The 25,535-nt window shown below is 34.6% G+C and overlaps 1 protein-coding gene across 1 annotated transcript in view; it reads right to left on the reverse strand.

Annotated features, from left to right (window-relative positions):
- Positions 1-406: 406 nt before the first annotated feature.
- LOC109080422 (G protein-activated inward rectifier potassium channel 4-like) overlaps positions 407-25,535 on the reverse strand; it is a 25,440-nt gene continuing 311 nt past the window's right edge. The window contains exons 1-4 of the mRNA XM_042741530.1: positions 25,447-25,535; positions 12,790-12,923; positions 11,226-12,090; positions 407-2,395 (exon numbers count right to left, since the gene is read on the reverse strand). The exon at positions 25,447-25,535 is cut by the window's right edge and continues 311 nt beyond it. Of these exons, the coding sequence (XP_042597464.1) occupies positions 2,052-2,395; positions 11,226-12,090; positions 12,790-12,867 (1,287 nt within the window). The 5' untranslated portion in view covers positions 12,868-12,923; positions 25,447-25,535 and the 3' untranslated portion in view covers positions 407-2,051. The remainder of the gene's footprint in view (positions 2,396-11,225; positions 12,091-12,789; positions 12,924-25,446) is intronic.

Below are 25,535 nucleotides of genomic sequence, written 5' to 3' on the forward strand. Positions count from 1 at the left end.
GTAACATTTTACTAGGCTATATAAATCAGTTTTCTATTTGAATATATTTTAAAATGTAATTTATTCCTGTGATTTCAAACATTTTTTTAGCATCATTGCTAAAGTCACGTGATCCTTCAGAAATCATTCTAATATTCTGGTTTGCTGCTCAAAAATATTTATTGTTATTATTATGTTCAATATTTTTTTTTAAGGAAAATTCTTTGATGAATAGAAGTTCATGAACAGCATCTTTCTGAAACAGAGATCTTTTATAACATTATAAATGTCTTTATCATCACTTTTGGTCAATTTAATGCATTCCTGCATAAAAATATTAATTTTTATAAGCCCACAGAATTCAAATTCAGAGCTGGATTAAGACACAACCTGTTTAAATTTTTATTTTTTTATTTTTTGGAAGGGATTGTAGATGTTGTTTCACATTATAATTCTTATTTCATATTCTCATAGAACCTCAGTACAGCGCATAGTGTCTGAGAAGGATAATCTTTTATTTTAATCACTTTATTGTAAAATAAAACAGAAACATTTTATGAATTCTGGTGTTTAAAAAAAACTAACAAAACAAAACAAACAAAAAACTAAAGAGGATCTATAAATAACAGTGAGGGTGTTTCTCAAGCAGAAATATTAATGATAGACAGAAGATGTGGAATATGACTAAATGAACCAAATAGCAATAGTACATTTCAAATAAAATGAAACAGCAACAGTTACATTTGTGCGTTCTGTCTGTTGGGTGTTAATATCCAACTTTTAGTGTTTTTGTCACATATCTGTCATTCAAAGAAATTAAATAATTATTTCCAACAATTAACCCTTTGGCAAAACTCACTCATTCCGTCTGGTCGTTTGTGAGGCCCGCTTACAGCAGAGGTCACTGTTTGCTTACACAGAAAATCTACTTGTTTCAGAAATTATATTCTATACAGTTTTCTACATAGTTTCAGACATGATGTGCAATTTTGATGTGCATATTCTATGCATATTCAACACACCCATTATAGGGAATGCAATGTCCTTCATTAATGAAATGAAAAACGTGTGTTTTTTTTTTTTTTTTTAACCAGCAGTTTCATACAGAAAATGCTAGGGAAGCTTGTTTCTGCAATGAGATTAAAAAAAAAAGCAAAATAAAAAAATACAGGAACTTGCAGCTTTTATCTCACAATTCAGACTTCTTTTCTTGTGAGATATTAATTCAGAAATCTGACCTTTTTTTCCCTTTGCAATTCAGAGTTTACGTCTTGCAATTTTGAGTTTACATCTCGCAATTCTGTTTTTTTTTCCAACCATGAAATTTAAAATATAAAATGTAATTGCAACTTGTAATCGCACTAATTAAATCTTGCAATTCTTATTATTTTCTTGCCATTTCCAGTTAACACCTCAATTCTTTTTTCCTCAGAATTATGAATTTATATCTTGCAATTCACAGTTTATATTCGAATTGTGACAAAAAAGTTAGAATTATGAGTCGCAATTAGGCTACCTTTAAAAAAAAATTATCCTGTGGTAGAAACAAGCTTCCATAAATTAAATTTTTTAATTTAATTGGTAATTTTTTTTCTCAGAATTGCAAGAGAAATAGTCAGTTGTGAGCTAAAATCACCATTCCCTGTTTTGTTATCCTGTGGCAGAAACAAGCTTTCATAAAATGCTGTAGTGTAGCTATAAGCACCATCTGAAACAAACCTTAATCTCTATAAACTGGATTCAGAAATACTTATAAACCTCAAAAGCAATAATGCAAGCTCAGTAGCGGGTTAAGCAATCACAGTACAAAGCTGCGAATATACATCTTCTTCAAATAAATTCAAGCCGAAAGAGGTTTTTTAAGCATTTTTGCACTTAAAGTTGAAAAACTTTACCATTATGCACATTGTTTTATTCTTGAAACCAATAACAGTACCAGTGTGGGGTCAATGATTTGTAACTATTCCTCAGTTTATATGGCGTTTATGTGGCTGAAGTAAGTTTTTGTATCGCCTTATATTTCCATCAGCCACACAGGGGCAGCAAAAGACTGGAGACTGCAATGCATGAACTCATTCTTGCACACACTCCATTCTGTTCACATCACCATTGCTAACAGAGTCTTCTGCTGCTTCTTCTTCTGCCTTGGTCTCCTCCTCAGGCGTCTCCTCTGGGCTTGGGGGCTCTCCCAGGGTTGCTGGAGGTGAAATAGGGGGCAAAGGGATAGCTTCCCCTTTCTTTGCCAGTTCTGCAAGCTCCCGAGCAGAGCAGGAAGGGGTTGGTGTGGGGTAGGTGTGGTGGAAAGTGTCATAATCCACCTCGTAAAATCCCTCCTCCAGCGAGAGCACAGGGGTGAAGCGTTCTCCCCAAAGCACCTCTGAGTTCAGGTATGAGCTGCGGGCTTGACATGTCATTCCTGTGGGAAAAGACAGGAAAACAGTTGTGAGCACAGAAAAGTCAACAAAAATAGCAGTAAAAAGAGAGGAGGCTGATTCCAAATGACTATGGTTTGGACAACCATGAATAGTTTATGCATGACACGAAAAACTTGAGAGATGAAGAAGCAAGACTCTTGATGAATTAAATCCAAAGTAGGACAAAGAGCAAAATTTGGAAAGTTCATTATTTAGAGCAATACTTGAATATATAGTGGTTCCAAAACGAATTGAGACACTTAAGACATAAGCCTACTTATAAATGTATGTATAATGTCTAAAAAGCTTTGCATTAGATTTAAAAAAAATGATTCATTTCAAACAGCAACTGCTTGTTCTTAATTTTTCCGATTCATATTGAACACAAAATCTATTGTTTACAACCTAACAAACCTTTTATTAGTAAAATGTATTGCTTGACAAGTGTGCTTGTGACATATTTCTTTAACATTTAATAAAATATAGGAAATATTAGAAATATATATGTTAGGTAAATATTAGATCTTATTCGATAAAGATTTTTTCACCAACTGTTATCTAATGCAATGACATGTATACAATATTTGATGTTACTTATGTTAATATATTACAAGTTTAGATAATTATAATTATGTAATAATAATTATATATAATAATATATAATAAAATAATATATTATTACATAAAAGAGATAAAACAGAGTATATATTATATATATATATATATATATATATATATATATATATATATATATATATATAATATATATATATATATATATATAGATATATATATATATATAAATGTATATATGGGGCTGTTGTATGAGCTAATAATATAGAGATAAGACTGTAGTGCAATATATATATATATATATATATATATATATATAATTTTTTTTTTATTATTTTTTTTACTTTGATTAGTTCAGTATTGGCTATTAAAACCACTTTTATAACATTTGCTGAAGAACTAAATGTTCCATTATGTCTTTTTAAAGGTCGCTGTTTAATTGTGCTTTTGACCTTTGAAAGTCAGAAATGATCCTTTCAGTATGCCAATAAGAGTGTACTTAAGCTTAATTAATTAAGCATATCATGTTTCCCGCACATGCATGCACATGCACTGCTGAATATTTATATATGCTGATTATGCATAGCGCCTAAAAATAGTATACAAGCTTTCTCATCATCTGCTTAAGTGAACCTTGAATAACTGCATCAATAACTCCAGAGACATGCAGTGACAAACAGCAACAAAACATACTTTCAGCAAGCATCTCTTTTACGTCCACTTTCAAACACACACAAGTAAACACACAAAGAGTGATAGAGGCTGTCATAATGAATATAAATGACATCTAGAAAACTCAGCAGATATCATTCATCAAACACATCAAAATTCATGAGATTCTCAGTGTACAGTAGTTCAATAACCACACAGGGTATGCATCCAACTATATAATCAATGAAAGCTACTGCAAGAGAAGCTTCACTTTCACTGATAATGCTCTGCAATTGACTTAAACACCTCCATACGGACATTTTAAACTGTTCATTTAAAACCATTTCACTGTGAACAAAATGCTTTGTTAGCCACCCAGGAAAAATCTAAAACAAGAAAGTATTCTAGAAACCAAGCAGAAGTACAACCAAAGCCTCACTGGAACTGAAGCTTTAATTTATTAAAAGAAATAGGTTTTAAAACATCTCAAAGCCTCGGAGGGCCGCACCAAACAGGTTCTGCTAAGTGTAGCACCCCGTGGGCAGTTTAAAAGGCTTTATTTAAGGGTCTGTTCAAGGTTTAACACATGTTAAGCTCTCTCAACAGCATCTGTGCTATGATATTCATTACCACAGACAATCATTTCTTCCCCAAGTTTATAAAAACATGTTTAAAATAACAGAAGTCTATGGTGCAATTAATTCTAGAGGGTTTAAAATCTGAAATTTGCAGCTTGAATTTTTTGTTAAAGCACTTACATTAATTCTTCCATACAGATAGGTTATTAAAGCTGTAAAGTTGTCTGAATCATCTTTTTAGTATTGACATTATTGTTCTAGGTGGATGAACCTCTGGTTATGTAAGTCATTTCTTCTGTTTGGTCATGACAGGAGTAATTTAACTTTGCACAGACAAGATTAATAAGCACTTCTATCACGCTTAATAGATATAATGTTTAAGTTTTTGGTTTTACTTGGGAAACAGAGTGTATTTTATCCTTTTTGTCCCAGTGCAACAGAATGATGATTTGTAGGCCAAACCAGAAGTTAGCATCACCCTGGTTCCTTCGACAAAAACCCAACAGGATTTTTCCACAGGCTTTTAGAAAAAAAGTGTATTATTCTTACAGGTATTGTTCATGAAAATCTTCACAAATTAACAACTTTTCTGAATTTTGAAGCCTAAATACAATCAGAATAAAAAGCTAAACATACACTATAAACAAACAACACCACAGTCACATGACTTTAACGTCTTCACCATTAAGTTTCCATCAACTCTTTCAGTCTTTATTTTAAAAATGTTGTTCCTGAAAGTTTGAATTACAATAATTTGCAAGAGTGAGATTTTAAACACGATGAAGTGAAAGTGACAAAGTGACATGACATACAGCCAAGTATGGTGACCCATACTAAGAATTCGTGCTCTGCTTTTAACCCATCCAAAGTGCACACACACAGCAGTGAACACACACACACCGTGAACACACACCCGGAGAAGTGGGCAGCCATTTATGCTGCGGCGCCCGGGGAGCAGTTGGGGGTTCGGTGCCTTACTCAAACCCACAACCTTAGGGTTAGGAGTTAAACTCTCTAACCACTAGGCCACGACTCCCCTCCCCCCAAAAAAGTGGACTAGTGAGTAGATGATTTTTTTCTGTTCAGCGTGACGTTTTCAAAATACCCCAGACAAACCTCTGTAGCCCTGTTTATCCACTTGTTAGAAACTACTGTCTTTTCAAGACACATAAAAGCTGTGAAAATCACTGTTGTCTTTTTATGTTGCAGAGAAAATGTGAAAATATCTGGCATTTCAGGCATTTAACCAAAAACCAATAAAAAAAAATCCCCCACAGATTTTGGGACCATGGAAACGGAAGTGCTAAAATGCAAACTTGTTTCCTAGTTTTGGTCTATTAAAATGTCATTCCTTCAGCACTCTATGCTTGCCTATTAACATATTGGCTTATTATTAGTACCTATGAAGGACATATTCTGCATAACCATATTCTATATCCTTAAATCTTACCCAATACCTAAACTTAATAATGACCTTACTAACTATTAATAAGCAGCTAATTAGGAATTTTTCAGACAAAATTCAAAGTTAATGGATAGTTCATAGCAAGAATTACACCTTAAAATAACATAGTGAAAGTAAAAAAAAAAAATCTTAATATCGTCTTTTGTGTTTCACAGAATAGTCATACTGGTGTGTGTGGACAGAGATCAGGAAAATCCTGCGGAGGTGGGGATTGGGTCTATATTAACGATTGGTGGTGTGGCTGTATTACTATGAGGAAATCTATCAGTGACAGAGATGTTGAACTGCTTTTCATTAGCATTATCCTTTTATTTGCCAAGTGAGTTGGTAATATATCTAATCAACATACTGAAAAAATACAAACCAACCATGATACAGTATATCTAATTCCTGTTATATCTCACACCTCTGAATAAATAATATCCCTAAAGTCATGTAAGCCTGTGCATAAGGTGGCGAGACTTTGGTCTCCAGAGATTTTTTTTTTGAGATTTTGAGGGGTTGTTTTCTCTGCACTGACTGGGAGGTGTTGTATGATCCTGATATTGACAAGAATAATGAAATTAGGACTGCATTATGTCAAGTTTTGTGTAGATTCTGTAATACCATTGAAAAAGGTTAAACGTTTTCTCAGCAATAAGCCTTATATCACTAAGGAGGTTAAAGAGTGTTTAAATCAGAAAAAATTGGCCTTTAAAAAAAAGGATCCTGCACTCATAAAACTGGCTCAGAGAAAACTTAATCAGAAAATTAGAGAAGCACGTAGGAGTAAAGGAGATAAAATCAATAGTGACTTGAGTAAAAATCCAAAAAAGCTGTGGTCCAAGTTAAGGTGCATAACTGATATGATTTCTAAAAGCATAAGCATGCATGTGGCAAATGATGAGACATGTTAATTCTTATGATTGCAGTGATGTATTGGAGGCTGTGAGGACTGATGATTCGGTCTCTAAACCCCAGACTAGATTGGATGATGTGATTAGGGCTTTTAAATGTCTTGACATTAGAAAGGCAACTGGGCCGGATGGTCTTTCTGCTTTTGTTCTGAAAACCTTCACAGATGAACTATCCACTTTCAGAGGTCCATTGATTTACATAGGATTACAGATATTTATAAAAAAATCAATTGTTATACCAGTTTCTAAGAGACCCAGTCCCCAAGAGTATAAAGATTATCGCTAAGCTAAATTAACATGTTAAGTTACAAATTGATCCCAAACAATCATCCTAAGGAAGCTTAAAGGGGTCATGATGCGATTTCAATTTTTCCTTTCTCTTTGGAGTGTTACAAGCTCTTGGTGCATAAAGAAGATCTGTAAAGTTGCAAAGACTAAAGTCTCAAATCCAAAGAGACATTCTTTATAAAAGTTAAGAGTCAACCACTCCTACCTAAAACGGCTCGTTCTAACACGGCCCCACATGTCTACATCACGATGTGGGAAGATATGCATAACACCGCCCAAATGTTCAGGCAAAGAAAGAAAGTGTAACTTTTATTCTCTCTTTTGTGCCACCATGTCGTGGAGACGCTGTGTGTTTTGTTGTGAAAGCGAAGCTACTTTGTTTGGCCTTCCAAAAGAGGACACAACTAGAAATCAGTGGTTAAAAGTTGTATTTCAACACTGTTACGGAACAGTTTAACCCAAATATTCAGATGTTTGCAGCGCATTTTATGGAGGACGAGGACTGTTTCCTGTGAGAGTAGCCTACAATGCCGGTGTCTGTTTCTATAAAGTGGGGCAATTCCTGTCTGTTGCAGTCTGGCACTTCTGACTCACTGGCGTGAGTACGTTTTCATATGTAAAGGATTTGCCACTGATGATTCAAACGCGAGTTTTGAGGAGTGTAGAGTAGAGCATGTTGTCTGACGTTTCTCCGATCACAAATGCAGACATGGGTTTATGTTTACGCAGCGTGATGCGATACGCAACACAACGCGTAAAAAGACAGTATAAGTCATTATAATCAGTAATTATGTCCCCACTGGATGCAGCAAATGCTTTGTTTATAATGGGTTTTACTGTTTTTTCTTGTTGCACGGGAGACTGCATCACAGTATGTTAAGGGGCCTAACATTTCCGTCACACGCTTGAGGTATTCAGCCAATCACAAAGCACTGGATAGCTGGCCAATCAGCTTTTCAGAACGATGAGCTTTGTAAAAACTGACGTGTTTCAAAAAGGTGGGGCATAGAGGAGAAACAATAATGTACAGTATGTGGAACATAATGTGTTTTTTGAACCTTAAACCACATAAACACATTGCATTACACCAAATGCTATTCACAAAATAATGTTCTTTTTAGCAACGTCACATGACCCCTTTAAGTAAGAGGTTAAGGTTCATCTTGATCCCTATCAGTCTGCCTATCAAGTTAATAGGGGCACTGATGGTGCTATTCTTACTGTGGTGCATCATATTGTAAAACATCTGGAGGATCCCAATGCTTATGCTAGGTTGTTCTTTCTTGATCTGAGCTCTGCTCGTGCAGCCACACCTTATGCTCTCCAAACTAAATAGTATGGCTGGTAATCCATACAATGCTCTTTGGTTTCATTCATTTCTCACGTGTAGAACCCAGCAAGTTAGAATTGAACAGACTCTTTCTGAATGTAGATCTACCAGTATTGGACATCCCCAGGGGTGTGTTCACCATTGTTATTTACACTGTACACCAATTAGTACAGGAGTCACCATCCTGAGAATGTTGTTGTAAAAATTTCAAATGACACTGCTATTCTTGGTCTTCTGTACAGGGATAAGGACATTCAACATTATGCCACAGAGATAGCCAATTTGTTACATGGAGTAAAAAACACAATCTTGTAATCAATGTTAGATAAATGGAGGAAATGATTTTTGACCCTAAGTTGGTGGGCAACCATTGGCCTATTTTGACTGAAAATTAGCCTAGCTCATACAACAGCCCCAAAAAGTATTTGGAAACCTATTTATTGATGACAAGCTTTCATGGGAGGTGCATGTAGATTATCTGTGTTGGAAAGTGCAACAAAAAATTTACTTTTTACGGAGGCTCAGACTTTTTGGGGTTACACAGAGGGTTATGTTAATGTTTTATCATGCCTGTATTGAGTCTATTTTGTTGTAAGAGCGGCCTGGTTTGGTAACCTGACAGTCACCTTTAGATCTCAGGTGAACCGCTTGGTGCATACTGCAATGAAGGTGGTCGGTATGGGGTTTTTCTGCCTCTACAATCTTCTTTTAGCAAAACTGTTCTCAGGCAGGCAAGGAAAATGACTCTGGACCCTTCTCATGTGCTTAACGCAGAATCTGAACTACTTCCATCTGGCCGGCGTTACCACACTCCAAGGTTCAGATACAAACGCTATAATAATTCTTTTGTTCCTTTGGCAAGAAGATTGTTAAACTCAAATGTAAAAACAATAAGGACATGATTGCTTACAAATGCAGGAATCTTGTTACGTGGTCTATCTGTATTGCCCAAAACAAATTTCCCTTATGAGGGATAAATAAAGTAAATAATAATAATCATAATACAGGTTTGAAACAACATAAGGGTGAGTAAATGATGACCAAGTTTCATTTAAAGGAATAGTTCACAGAAAAATTTACATTTTGACGATTTACTCACCTTTTAGTTGTTTGAAACCTGTATGAGTCTCTTTCTTCAGGTTAGCACAAAAGAATGTATTTTGACATAGATGGTCGCAACTGACTTCCATAGTATGGCAAAAATATTATGGAATTCAATGGCTACCATTAACTGTTTGGTTACCAACATTCTTCAAAGTATCTTCTTTTATGTTCAGCAAAAGCAAGAAACTTGTAAAAGTTTGGAACAACTTGAGGATGAGTAAATGATGACAGAATTCTCATTTTCAGTAAACTATCTCAGGTTGTTGCTCAGGTTGAGACTCAAACTAGAATTGCTATGAGAACAATTATATTTGTTATTAGACGTGAACCCTCTGTTCATTACTCTTGTCTCCTTGATGGTATTACCCTGATTGGCCCGAGCTACCAATCCTAAACCTCCATTACTTATCACTTTAAAGCTCCCAAAAGGGCTTTATTTAGAAAATCAATAATTATTCTTTATAATTTTCCAATTTCATTAGGCCTTGAGGTAAAATCCTGACCTTAATAGGTTGGTATCATTTTCTGATACTGATTATTTTACTGTTTTTTTTGTCTAATAGTAGATTGGTTAAACCTACATTAGCTAAAAGTGGGATGCTCTTGAATGTCAGATATGAGACAAAAAAGTATAACTGCACTAAACAAGTCATGATTGTGGACTGAATCAAGCTACTCACTGCATCCCACTCCTGAGCAATGATTCATTATTTTAGATGTAGGAGAGAGTGTGTTTGTGAGCATGTGTGTGTATTTATGTGTGCGTGAGGCTGGATTGCATTTTAGTTCTTTCAATTGTCTACCGCTCGCTAATTTCCCTGAGGCGGTCCTATTGACAGGTGATGAGCTTGTCTTACTGAGAGACACCTCAAGAGTCCTCCATCCTTCTGCTCCATGCAGGCAGCAATATCTGTCTATACTGACACAGAGCACAATGCAAAAGCTAATTAGCATAGTGTAATTGCAACTGCTGTCACATGAATTCACTGTCAATATAATTAGTGAATCCCATGAAAATACCACATCACGCCCTGCTGTCAGCATTCAGTTACCAGGGGAACTGTGGTAAATCTGGTCACTTTTCATGTTTGACTTGCAGGCAACACCCATTTAAATACTCCTGACTCATCCAAAGAGTTCTGATATACCTGGAGAGACCCATCCATTCCCTTTCATCTCAATTGCAGTAACTTGGCCTGTGCATCCAGCATCACTTCAGAAAACATTTACTCACAGTCATGTTGTTCCAAACTCTATGACCTTTTTTTCTACCGTGGAATACAAAATGCGAATTTTAAAGAAGATTCTAACTAAAATACATGTCTACTTTTGAATGGCAGCAGTGTTATTTTAGTATCACCGAGATCCTATTACAGTTTTTGCCAATATTTTGAATTAGATTTTATTTCCTGCTTTCATGTTCATTTTAGTTTTAATAATTTTGTTGTGTGTTTTTGTCATTTTTATTAATTTTTGTTGTTTTTAAATATGTCTATATAGTTTTTGTTTCACATTATTTTTTTTTTATTTTGAATATGAAAACTAGAAATGTTATGCCCTGGAAAGTAGGTGAAATAAGTTTTTTATTGTATTTTATTCTACATCTCATTTATTTCTGTTTTATTCAACTAAATATACATATATACATATATAAATATATGTATAAAAATATATACATTTTGGCAACTATAAAATCCCTTAATGGCAGTCAAGGGAGAAGTTTATGTTTACATTTTAAACTAAGCATTGGTTAAATATCTATTTTAATAATCAAATATTTGTAATTTTGCTTGCAAAAAATATAATTATTATTTTACCAAAATACATGTCACCTGTTGAATGGCAGTCAATGGAGAAATGTTTTTGCCTACACAACAGTGTAACAGTGGCATTTCTCAGCACTCAATTTTCCCCGTCGCTCTCTCATTCTCCATGATCTACTCTCACCTGTAGCCTCCACCATTCCTTCCAGAATGACCACTATTTCAAACTCTTCTCGCGCCACTTGCTCCTGAGAGATGTCCCAGAAAGGGCTGTTCTTGTTGATCTCATGGCAAATGATCAGCGGTGACACCAGGAACAGCCGATCGTCCCCCGTGTCGAAGCCCATGTTGATGTCCGTCTGGTTTAGGGGGATAAACTCTCCTTCCCTGGTCTGCTTAGAGCGGATGAGCTTTGCCCTGATGGAGGCCTCCACAATGTGTGAGTTACGCAAGTCGCCAACACGGAACATCAAACACAACTTGCTGTCCCGCATGGATATCACAGCTTTGTTAGAAAACATGAGCGTTTCGGCGCGTTTCTTTGGTTGTGAGATTTTCACAAACATGCAGCCCACCATGAAGGCATTGACGATGGAGCCCAAGATGGCCTGCACCAGAAGCAAGATGATGCCCTCGGGGCATTTGTCCGTTATGACACGATACCCATAACCAATGGTGGTCTCGGTCTCGATGGAAAAAAGGAAGGCTGAGACAAAGCCATTGAGGTTATAGACACACGGTGTCCACTCGTTGTCATCAGCGTGGTCCAGGTCTCCACGGGTGTAGGCGATGAGCCACCAAATGAAGCCAAAAAACACCCAGGTGGTGGTGTAGACCAGTGTGAAGACCAGCAGATTGAAGCGCCACTTTAAGTCCACAAGTGTGGTGAAGATGTCCGTCAGGTAACGGTAGGTTTCGCGCACGTTTCCGTGGTGGACGTTGCACTTGCCGTCCTTTTCCACATAGCGCTGACGCCGTTTTCTTGACTGACCTCCTGGAGGATCGAAAGTGTCTCCTCCTCCCACAACCATCGTACGGTCTGTGGGGATCTACCGTCAAGAATGGAAAAAGAAGTCAGAAAAGAAACATTTCAAGTTTGGCTAAAAGAAAAGATTAAACAATAGCTGTTAACATCATAATCCATCAGCACTATTGTAAACAACACTTACTAAAACAAGGACAAGTAACAAAGTAGTGATACTACTATGTTTTTGGTATCATCTATTGTTTCTTTTGAAGTAGAGTAGCTTTTCAGTAGCTGAAGTAATAATCAAACACTTTTCACTAAACACTACATTTATATTTCCAAGTTTGCCATTAAAGACTTTTATAATAACTTTCTATTCATTAGAGAATCCTGGAAAAAAATCAATCATGTGACACTGAAGACTAGAGCGAAGATTCTGAAAATCCAGCTTTGCGTCACAAGAATAAATTACATTTTGAAATATATAAAATAGAAAACAGTTCATTTAAACTGTAATAATATTTTACAATATTACTGTTTTTACTTTATTTTTGATTAAATAAATGCAGCCTGGGGACTTCTTTCAAAATCTTACTGACCCGAAACTTTTCAATGTATTTAACTACTGTTTTTTGTAACTGGTTAGCTTGAATATAGCTAATCTACTGTAAACTGATTATTTGCTTAAAAAGTTATAGTTGCAAAGTAGCTTCCCCAAAATTCATACATGTAAAAAAAAAAAAAAAGCATAAAAGAAGAGTAAATGTAAAACTGAACTTACTTTATCATTGGAATCAATCCATTTTTTTGGCAGCTTGATGCCTTGTTTTTCCACATCCTGGCCCTTAAAACTACTCATGGCCCGGAAGCCGTAGACGTCGTCTTTGATCCAACACAGTAGCTGGAGCTCTCCAACTATTAGAAGAAAACACATGAAAGCTTGTAGGTGAAACTAATAATGGAGAGCACAGCTTAGAGAGTAATTTACCACAAACAGTGAGATAAATGTGCCTGCAAGCGCTCTTAATTAAAATCAGAGTGTTAAATTATGTTGCTCTACAGTGTTTGCTTACCTGCACACCACATTTACACAGTCAGTCCCTGAATCTGTTTTACAAATCAGCGCATTTGTTACAGCACTGAATACATTAGGAATTAAAAGGCAAGTGTCATCACTAAAAAAAGTTTGTTTTCACCAAGTCAGCTCTGATATTTGTAGGAATAAATTCACAGAAACTGAAATTAATGCATTAAAACGTGATTAACATGATTTTATTGGTTTGCAATAATTTTAATATGCCAAATAAACCAAAAGCCCTTGACTTAAAAATGTCATTCCATGCCATGGAAGTCAACGGCTACCGTTAGCATCATCTTTTGTGCTCATACATGTTTGAAACAATTTGAGGGTGAGTAAATGATGACAGGATTATCATTTTTGGTAAACTATCTAGCTTAAATTGAAAGCCATGCTTCATTATGTGTTGGTAAACACAACTATGCTGGTCCATCAGCCCAGACCAGGACTAAACAAGCTGTGTTTTCAGCAGAGGTTTCTCTATGAGCATTTTGTATACAAAAATAATGATCACCACAACCAATGACTTTATTAGCCAAAATTGAAAGAAAACGCTACAAAACACTGCAAATGATTCAGCCTCATCTCCTCTCACATACATAAAATGCTTTATTTCCACATTATTGATCATGTTCACTGAATGTTGAATTCCACATCTGTTTCAACATGTTATCCATTAGCTCAAAGTCTCTAAAGACATTGTGTCTCTCCCTCTCTGCCCAAGCATCACCCAACAACACCGACAGCAGGTGCGGGTGAGTACCAGTGGGTTTTTTTCATAACACACATGTGAAAGCAATATTAATGATGGCAAGCTCCATGGGGAACATGGAGCAAGGCGGTCTGAGGCAGATGGGGGCAGACGGCACTCACTAGGAGATCTGATCAGAAATGGTCCAGAGAGAGAGAAAGTGAGAGATGATAGAGCAATAGAAATAGACAGATTGAGAAAGTGACGGATAACAACTCAAACGCAGATAAACTAAAGCTACGGCAAATGATTTACATTGTGAACTGATGAATTATTTATACAGTGCTGAAATCTGGACTTGTTTGTTTTGCCATTATTTTGGCTTGACAGATTTGCTGTGAAATAAGGGTGTGCAACAAATATCTTTAGGAGCCAAGAAAACAAACTGTCCCTATTTAGCAAGACCATAAACTAATTAAAACAAACTTTATAGGTAGCTGAATACTTTTTTCAATGCGTCCTAACCAGGTGCGATAAAGTGGCAAGAAATTAAAAGTTCTTTCATTTTATTAATGATTCAGTGACTCACTTAAAAACGAGTCACTTGTCCCAACTGTTGTTTGTTAATCATGATATATTTTCTAATGTTCAACAAGCTAATATGATATATGATATATATATATATATATATATATATATATATATATATATATATATATATATATATATATATATATATATATATATATATATATATATAAACTAAATACAAATAAATACACTACCGAAGTCTACTAGAAGTCTCTTAATGCTCAGCAATGGCTACATTTATTTGATCCAATTTACAGCAAAAACAGTAATATTGTGAAATATTATTACACTTTAAAACAATTTTTAAATGTAATATTTCTTGTGATGGTGAAACTGAATTTTCAGCATCATTACTCCTGTCTTCAGCGTCACATGATCTTTCAGAAATCATTCTAACATGCTGATTTGGTGCTCAAGAAACTTTTCTTATTATTCTTATTTTATAATTTAAATGCATCCTTACTTAATAAAATTATGAATTTCTTTCAAAATACATAGATACATACTAACCCCAAATGTTTGAATGGTAGTGTATATTTAAAAAAACTAGTTAAAAATAATAATTTGTTAAATAATTTTTCAGTTAATTTTAAAGTCTTCTACATCAACTTGAATTTAAATTACATTCAGGAACTAATTTGGAACTGAAAAACATCCTGAAATGGCACACAAACCCTGGTGTCCCACCAGTTTAGGACTCTGGCTTATTGTTGTGATTGACAGGATTGGATGAACAAGCTTTACCTGAAATCCATATACCAGAGCACTGAGTCCAAATCAGAGGAGATGCCATTAAACAGTCACAACTTCAGAAAGCTGAACTAGCAGAGGACAGAATGGTAACTTTGGTCATTAGCCTTTGCCATATAATTGGATAAGTGCTGTGGGCAGACACTAGAGATGACCACACTGTAGACACAGTAGCGATGCTTTTCATGTCTGTGGCTTATCCTCAGGTTCAAACAAAGCTCTGCAGATTTCCTCATAATTCAAATGCCTTGCATATTCACTGATTTAATATTTTGGCTATTTTCATCATGCTTTCATGTACTGAGAGTGCAGTATTTTCCCTTCAAACCAGCGCAGAAAATGAAAACCTTTGCCTGGTTTGACCAAATCAGGATCCCAGGAGGCTGAATCAACCAAGATGCTGTCGTCTCTGACTCAGACACATTTCGCAGTCAAACACCCTGCAGCTCGGCCACAACTGTGCCACTGTCACTCTATCTGAACTGTTGCGTCATCACAAACCAGAACACTGGATAGCACCAGGGGTCAGTGTAAAATGTCACCAACTGGAGTGAGCAGCAGAGCACTCTTGCTCCTCTGTGCCTCTCACCGAGACGGAGCAGAGCACACAACCACGACAAGCAGTGAGGGATTGAAGCACTTTGCCTCTTTTTAATCATGGTTTAATTATCTCCTAAATATCTATTAAGCTCTAAAATTATATTTAAGGTCAACATATAAAATAAATAAATGTTTACATTTCTTTAAAAAATTGTAAGTTGTACATATGCAAAACTCGCTGTCATGGTGCTTTTAATTTTTTTTTCTGAAACAAGAACAACTCCATATCTCAAATTATATATTGTGTTTAATAACATTCAGTGTTGAAACTGGCAAACTCACAGTTAGAATTTTATATATTCAAAATATAATGAACAATCTTTTTGCAATTTCTGCATAATTTGACAAATTGGAAATAACAATTTGTCAATTTTACTCACATTTCACTGCTGGTTATATATTCTCTATATAATCGTGTATGTGACGAATAAAAATCTTGAATCTCTTAACACAGAGATAAAAATTATAAAAAATATTCAAGATATTATGAAATTGACATTAATTTTTCCTCATATCTAATCTCACGTCTAATATAATTTTGTACACTAATACTAACTATGGGGGGAAAAAATAGGGCAAAATTTTTTTGTAGTGGAAATGACACCACAACTAGTATATGTTATGTTAGAAAAATGTATAGAAATAATTTTCACACAATAAATATAGAAACAGTATACTTAATTCTTTGTTTTGATTATTTTTAAACAATATATAATTATGAAAATGATAGGCATGGTAAAAAGTTTCCAGGACTTTTAAGAATAGATCAAAGGTGGCAGTTAAAATATTTATAATGCTACAAATTATTTCTATTTCAAATAAACATTGTTCTTTGGAACTTTCTATTCATCAAAGAATCATTAAAAATATACCACAGCTTTCACAAAAATATTAAGCAGCAGAACTGTTTCCAACTTTGAAAATAATAAAAAAATGTTTCTTGAGCAGCTGAGGGAATTCAGTTTTGCCATTACAGGAATAATTCTTTCTTTTGATTATCTTTTTAATAATACATAATTATTAATTATAAATGTTCCATTATTATTTATAGCATAATCATATTCTTGATGGGTTTTCATAATATATGATTGGGATGTCTGGGTCTGTATCAAGATTAAAACAATAAAATAGATACTTAAAATGGAAAAAAAAAAAAATAAAAAAAAAACTTAAATGTACAATGTCTTACTTAATTTGCTTTAAATAATTGTGCTATAACAACCCTTACAAATACAACTCATTATATACACTATAAACACTTTAAAAGTGACAGACATGTAGTTTTTTTGAAAAATGTTTTCTCTGTTTTGGGGGGATGATCATTTAAAAATCATACCCTATTTATTTCATCAAAATTTGTTAATACTTTACTATAGATCGGGGTGGATTTTATCAGCTGTTTATTATTCATGCAATACATATTCCTGTTATAGTTTTTATTAATAACCATTGCTATACAGCTGATAACATTGTGTAGTGCTCTTATGAATGTTTTTAGCATGATTTGTGAAAAATATATTTACTGAATAACATAGCATAGACTTCTTCATGGCTAGTGCTTATGTATTTCATTTCATTCTGTAACCTACTTGTTCTACAGATCTGTGTACAAGTCTTAAATGCTACTGTTTTTGACAGCGTTTATAACGTTTCTATGGAGCCCCGCACATGACATGCAGGAAAAAATAGTAGGCTAAATCGTGTGCACGATTTATTAATTCATTCCCTCAATGTACTAAAAAGTGCACACGATTACTATTGCGTTCCCTCGATTTACTATTTCGTTCACTCGATTTATAAATTGTGCGCACGATTTACTAATTCGTTCCCTCGATTTGCTAAATTGATTTGCGCAATAGTAATCGTGTGCACGTTTTAGTATATTGAGGGAACGAATTAGTAAATCGTGCACACAATTTATTTTTTCTTGCATGTTGTGCGGGGCTCCGTACGTTTCTGACAGATAATATCATGATATTTTTTGTGTTTCCCTTACCAAATGTGCTATCCATTCAGCAATAACCAATAACAGCAATAATTTGATTACTGTCAGTTTAAGTGTCAGCGATGCAGTGTTGCTAGATATTGCTATTAAAACAAACAAAAACGATAAAAAAACAGACATTATTTCAAATCTTTTGCAATTAAGATAAGATTAGCTGACCCTAAACTGCAATGGCCTACTTTATTAACTTTCCAAAGTGTCAAATTAAATGGAAAAGAAAAGTCCAAAAATGCTTATATTAGCTGGATCTGGCAACATGAAGAATGTCTTGCAGTGATCATTTTCATACCACGGACGATAAACATTCTTGCAAATGGTCTAAGCTGAATTATACGTCATGCAAACATTCATACAAGGAGTTTAACAGCAAATTAGTCATTCAGAGAACAAATTTTATTTTTGAACATGAAAAATTTACAGAGGTAGAGGTCTGTTTGTTCCCAAAATATACTTTGCACACATTTTTAACCATTGCAGTTTAAAAACAAATGATTTTAAGCCATTTAAATGCAATTAGCAGCAAAAGAGAACACATTTCGCTACATGCACGCGCTGTCAGACAGGCAGGAGTTATCTTTGACGCTTTATAGGCCTTGAACAGATAAATATACACACTTGTATGTTTCAAAATTCCTGTCTTTGCAAGTATCCTCATAAACCGTAATTTAGGTCTCAAATTAAAGCAAACAGTTGAGAAAGAAAACACGTGTAACAGTATACTGGATCCAGGCAGCTCTTAAAGTGACAGCAGTCTAATATTCCTGCTGTCTGTCATTCATGTTAATCAAACAACAAATGAGAGAAAATCTCTCACTACTCTTGACAAAATCACTTTTGTAACTTTAATAAGAAGAAATGTATAATTTACACAGTGAAGAATATGCAGGGGTTTTTTTTGTACTTGATTACTTTATGCTATGTATGTTGCATTTCTAATTTAATTGTTCTACTGTAGTTTTTTTTTTTTTTACCACCACTTAAAAGTCTGGGGTCAATATTTTTTATATCAATATTCTGCAAGAAAACATTAAATAGATCAAAAGACACAGTAAAGACATATATACAGTATAAAGCAATTTCTATTTCAAATAAATGAAAAATTAACTTTCTATTCAGCAACGTATCCTGAAAAATGCATTACGGTTTCCACAAAAATATTAAACAGCACAATTGTTTTCAACAGTGATAACAATAAGAAATTTTTATTGAGCATCAAATCATCTTATTAGAATGATTTCTGAAAGATTGTGTGACACTGAAGACTAAAGTAATTATGCTGAAAATTCAGCTTTAACGTCACAGTAATAAATAACATTTTAAAATATATTACAACAGAAAAGAGTTATTTTAAACTGTAATAATATTTATCAATATTACTGTTTTTACTGTATTTTTACTCAAATACAACCTTGATGACTAAAAAATCCTACCAACCCCAATCAGTAGTGTATATCCTATGTCATATTTACATACAGCCAAAATATTACTAACAAATTAGTATGACAAGACTAGAATGGTGAAAAAGCAGTAGGGAAAATTTCCATCATGAAGGCTGTCAGAATTAGATGGCCTTTCATCATGCACTTGTGTATTTACAAAGCCCTTTTATCAGCAGCAGAGGGCATCTTCATCTCAAGTGATAAAATTTGCTTGTGTCTGGCAGCTGTCTATTCTCTGTGCAAAACAACACACAGGCGAGTGGTAAGGAAAGAGCCATCCGACATTGGCCAAAAATAGACCTGCATTTCCAAGGCTTTTGGTTCACTGCAACACTCCATTATGGTGCTCGTGTAGAGCAGGTAAGGGTTTGGCCATCATAGTTTTATAGATACCATCTCATGCATCTTCAATAAACAAGGAGAAAGAGAAATCAAAGTCTTTAAAGGGATAGTTTAACCAAAAATGAAAATTCTGTCATCATTTAATCACCCTTATGTCATTCCAAACCTGTATGACTTTTTTTCTTCTGCTGAACACAATAGAAGATATTTTGAAGAATGTTGATAACCAAACAGTTTCCGTTCCCATTGACTTCCATTTTTTGTCCATATCAAATATCAGCAGGCGCAAATACTCTTTGGCTACCAACAGTGCTTAATTTGTAAATGAATAATACATTAAAAATAACAAAATTTGTTTTCATATATATATATATTATATATATATATATATATATATATATATATATATATATATATATATATATATATATATATATATATATAGCTAAAAATGCGAAAAATATCTTAAACGGGCGGATTAAGGAGGTTAAGGGCCTCTAGGCTGCTCTTTGTGTGAGGACACCCCCAATCCTTATGCTTTACTGGAGACTTTTATTTAGTGCCATACATGGTCCACACGCAAATAATAAGGTGAACTGGCATATACACACACATTGAGACAGCCAATCCAACAGTGTTTCCTCTACATTCCCAGTGTCCCCACAGGATTTTGTGAGACTGTGATGGGTGCAGATTGGTTCCTCTAGTGTAGGGGGTTCTGGGGGTATAAGAAAATTTTGTTTATTTTAAATTTAAATGCATAAATATGGAGATAGAATTGTTGCTTAATTCCAAATAAATAGATTATGATCCACAAATAAATGTAAAGAGATTTAAAAAAATTAAACTTATTGACAAATAAATTTAATGAGATCCACAAATAAATCTTAAAGCTTCACAAACAAGAATTAAATTCACAAATAATTAAAATGAGATTTGCAAATAAAAAAACATATTCACAAATATATACTTATGTCACAACCACAACTTTGTCTGGCATTTATTTGTGAATCGCGTCCTGTGCATTTGTAGATGCAAAGCTATAGACAATTACAAAACCTATTATAGCCTACATACTAATAACAGCCTAGATATGTTATGTAGCCTAATTTGCGCGCATTAGGGAGTCGGTCTCAAAACGCGGGGTATTAAAATCACTTTTGAATGCGCATGTGCGTTTTACTTTTGGTTTCAATTTAACGATCGTGCAAACTCTCGGCGGTGCTGAGCCTGCATTCTACAATTACAAGACATTAATTTTGTCAGACACTCTGCAACAAATCCTCCTTTGATGTTTCTTATAATAAGAAATAGTCTGGCCAGTCTGAGGCCCCTGCACACGTGGGGCCCCTAGGCTGCAGCCTAGGCAAGCCTGTGCATTAATCCGCGCCTGGACTTAAATAATTAACAGTTTTAAAACAGATGCAAGGCACGGCGCTCCACAAACACGCATCCTTGCTTTATTTTACAAAAGCACAAATGTTCTGGTGTAATTTTGAGTGTGCAAAAAAAAAAAAAAAAAGTAAATCGCTTTCGAATAATGTCTTACTCTTATCTATATGACCAAAAATTATGTATTTTATGTTTCAACTGTTCGATTGCGCCAGCGCCTCGTGCACTCTCTCTCTCACCCACACCCACCCATCACATATTCGCATATTCGAACTCAAACTTGAGATCGCAGTCTGTTCATTATCAAAATAATACAGTCAACCAAAAATATAAAGGTTACACTGGTCAATTTAAATAGTCTGTGTTATAACTGGTCCACTTTGCTGTTATGCCAAGCACATTTTTGCTTATGTGAAGAGGATATTTCTTTCGAATGTGCACGAAGTAGGCCTACAAAGCTTCTACATTATAAATTATAGTGTAACATTCAAATACATTGCGAATATGGAAACATTAGGATTTGTACCGAATGAGAGAGGTACGTGAGCCCATCGCTTGGTACTTTCACTTTGTTTTGTTTTCTTTAGCTTCATTTATTTTTATTACATTCTTGTTCTGTTTTGAATACCGTTACATTTAAATGATTTGTTTTGGAGTGAGCTATACTATGTTTATAGTGTTTATAATGTTTATACATTATAATATTTCACTTTATTTGGTATTATTTCTGGTATTTCTGGTATTATTACACTCTCTCTAAATGTTCCGCTGATCACAAAACAATAAGCAGTAAGCACCAATCAATAAGAGCGAGTTTGAATTTAAGAAAGCTGATTGGTCACATGGTAAAAAAATATGTTGAGGACCAAAAGGCTACACAATCTCCAAATACATCTACATACACGATACACCTGCGCTCGCTCTCATATGGATGCACGCACTGTCACGAATCATGATCTAATGCCGGATCCTTAAAAGAATTACCGGAATGCAAAAATCCAAAATCTGACATTTTCTGGATCAGGATCCAGCTCAATTTAAGCAATGGTTACCAACTTTCCTCAAAATATCTTCTAATCATACAGGTTTGAAATGACATGAAGGTGAGTAAATGATGACAATATTTTAATTTTTTGGGTGAACTATTCATTTAAACTCTATTTTCCCTCACAGATCTGACACTCTTCTAAGACCCATTTAAAAACGTTTGAGTCTTAGGTTTCCCTTGGGAAAGCGGCTGTCGATTGGGAAAATTGTGTGTTCTCTTTCATTTTAAGTTTTATTACAGCCTTGGGTTACATCCTATGTCTCCATTTCATCTCAAATGAACAAAAGTGCACTTAAGAGGACCTGGACCAGGCCTTAACATTTCCTCATTAATTTATATAGCCGGAAGGTAGTCCATTACATTTATGAAGCACTATGGATCTCTTTTAGCCTGGGGTGCAATCATTAACTTAAAGAACGACGCTTGTCTCCATACAAATGGTAATTAATTGGGACTGTGATGGCATATAAACATATATTGCTCATTATTTATTTGAAGTTCAATAAACCAATATATAGCAGATGCATGGGTGCAATTTTGAACATATTACTAAATAAGGATGAACAAATTTGTGTCATGAATTCTAGAGATAACACTATTAGATTAGAAAAAATAACGACTTGAATTTTGAATCTTCCACCTCATAAAACACCCAACAGTCCCTCTGTTCTTCCCAACCACAGTTCACACTAAGAGTGTAACCATGTTTCACTTAAGTTCACAGCTGCCTGGGGGTTTGGGCTACATCATAATGGATTGTAAGCTGTGATCTCCATAAGTAAGAGATTCCACATGCACCAGAGGAAATGGGCAGCGCGCATCACCCCGAGTCAACCTTGACACAGGCAAAAAACAACATCAGCGTGAGCCGGGATGCCGAGGCAACGAAAGCTACAGTGCTTGAGCCAATCTGTACTGCTGATGTTAGAGATGTTCATGGTTATATATGGGGAAAGGGGCAAAGTATCAAAGCTTTCCCTGAGTAAATCCATTACCCTGCTCTCCGACAGAAAACTACTGCAACTTTGGCTGAGTTAATATGAATTTATGGAACTCATTCTATTGCAGATTCAATCTCTGCTGTGTTTCATGTATGATGCAAGTCCTTGTTACAGTATGTTATTGTCTCTAAGTGCGGTATACTGTACAATCATAGTGCTGTGAATCACTGTGCTTAAAAAATGGAAACATACAAAAGAACTTGGTTCTTGTGGAAAAAATACTAAGTGTACAAAGTCAAGACATCAGGATCTCTCGAGACTGAAATCTCTCTCAAACTAGCCTTTTCATAGCAGTGAATAACTGTACTTGCTTTGGTTATGTATATATATATATATATATAATATGCATATGTATATATATATATATATATATATATATATATATATATATATATATATATATATATATATATATATATATATATATATATATATATATATATATTTATATATATATATTTATATATATATATATGCATATGTCAGAATGTCAGATTAATTCTTTCAGTAGGTTAGCTATGTGTATGTTTATGTATGTCTAAATACGTAACAACATGGTCCTGTGATGCATAACATTTCATTCCTTCATATGTCTCCATATATGGTGGAATGACAATAAAGCTCACTTGAACTGTAGAAAATGTAGATGTAAGCATTCCCATGCACCACAATGCCATCTAAGCATCCTTATACACCTCACAGAGGCTGGATGTTATTCACCTTTGGAACAATGTTCCCTGAACCATCCAAACATATGCCACTGTACTGGCTAGAAGAAAAACAAAATACTAAATTTGCCTGTAGGTATGGTGAGACTTTGCCTTTTTAAAAACATTAATATGAATAACAGGGCGTGATGAGCTCACAGTGCCTGAGGCTCGCTCCCTGTCAGTTCTAGAACGATGATTTATTCAATAGCCTTCTAGAAGCGCGAGCGACAAATGGCCAGCTCCTGTACTCCCATGAAAACCATGCTCAGGTTTATGTCTGAATTAATCATTCATGCATGTCAATTATTTAGGCATGCATGTAATTCGCACAGCGAAAGCCTCAACATGTTTCAAAAGACAGCTGTAAACCACATGTAGAAAAACGGATAAACTGTCTTGCTTACTGCTAAGTAAAAAAAAACAACGAATAAAAATCCAGTTCAAGTGAATAAGCACTTTAAATCATATACAAATGACTGAAACATAGTGTATAACTAGATGTATAATAGTAGGGGAAACTGGGGATGAGAAACCAAAGGTCAAGGTTTAGCTCGTTAACACTGGCTCCATTATAACCCCTTCTGGAAGATGCTGTAACTACACCATATTTCTCCATTAAAGGTTATCTAAGAATATCTGTATTCTGCAATATTTTTAATTTTGAAAAATAATAATAATAATAAATGCAAAAATTGAATTATATTAGATGGTAGATAGTAGATATTTCATAAGTGTCTGATCCATTTAGGAGGCTCTAAAAAAAGTGTGAAATTGACATAATTTTCCCTGTCTGCTGCCTTTAACGTTATAGCTCAGGATAGTCATTAGTGAAGGGTTTGGGACTGTACATTTTCTTGTAGTGTCATCATTGTCATGATGTAATTTTCATGCTGTAAAAAAAATGGCAGTATAACTGAGCACCCATGAGCTAAGATGGGATCCTCCGCCAGCTGTGGTGGAAGCAAAGTGCCATTGAAATAAATGGATACACTAATGACTAGTTAGTCAGTTACCAGTTCAGCCAATCAAAAATGAGCTACAGGGGTGAAATCACTACCATACATGATCACTACCCTTCTGAGGTGACGATGTGTACAGAAATGTACAGGACATAAAACAATTTCAGTGTCACATTTCTAGCCTGATTTATGATGTGATTTAAGACCATATTAATCAGTGTCTCATCAGAATCAGCAGGTTCTTGCATTCAAATATACAACACATCGAAGCATAGTTTTCGTCTACACTTTAAAAGCTGACCAGACCGAGAAGGGTTGTAACACTTTCCAAATACTTTGTTATACCCACAAAAATGGGATAGTGTGTACATCTGCCACACACACTGTTCACATACTACAGTATATCTATGTATTTGTTCTATATTTGCTTCCAAACTTTATTTGCTGATTAGATTAAAATGTTTCCTTTTCATTTACCTTTATAAATTAAAATGTAATTTGTATAGCCTACCACAATAATAATAATAATTAAAAAAAAAAAAAAAAATCTACAAATGACCATGTTTTGTTACAACACCTTGGTAGAGGTATGGGATAGGCTACATGACATTAACTTACACAGTTAAGGGACGAATACTAGGTTTCTAAACTACTTTAATCTGAAGCACACCAATATGGGAATATTATACAAAAACACCTCACACATAGTGCAAATTACACTGACAACCGATTATCTGTCAAAATCGCGTCATGAATTATAATAGTCTTGACATATCAACAAAACAATCACGAAACAAGTAAAACATTCATAAAAATAAAGCGTGATACTCACTTTCGTAGTTCAAGTTAGTTCCTTGCTTGGGTTCCCAGTGGCTCTCCAATCTGAGCTCATTTGAAGCGGAGCGCGCACGCCAGTGTTTG

This window comes from Cyprinus carpio, chromosome B16 (assembly GCF_018340385.1).
Source record: "Cyprinus carpio isolate SPL01 chromosome B16, ASM1834038v1, whole genome shotgun sequence".
Classification (NCBI taxonomy): Eukaryota; Metazoa; Chordata; class Actinopteri; order Cypriniformes; family Cyprinidae; genus Cyprinus; species Cyprinus carpio.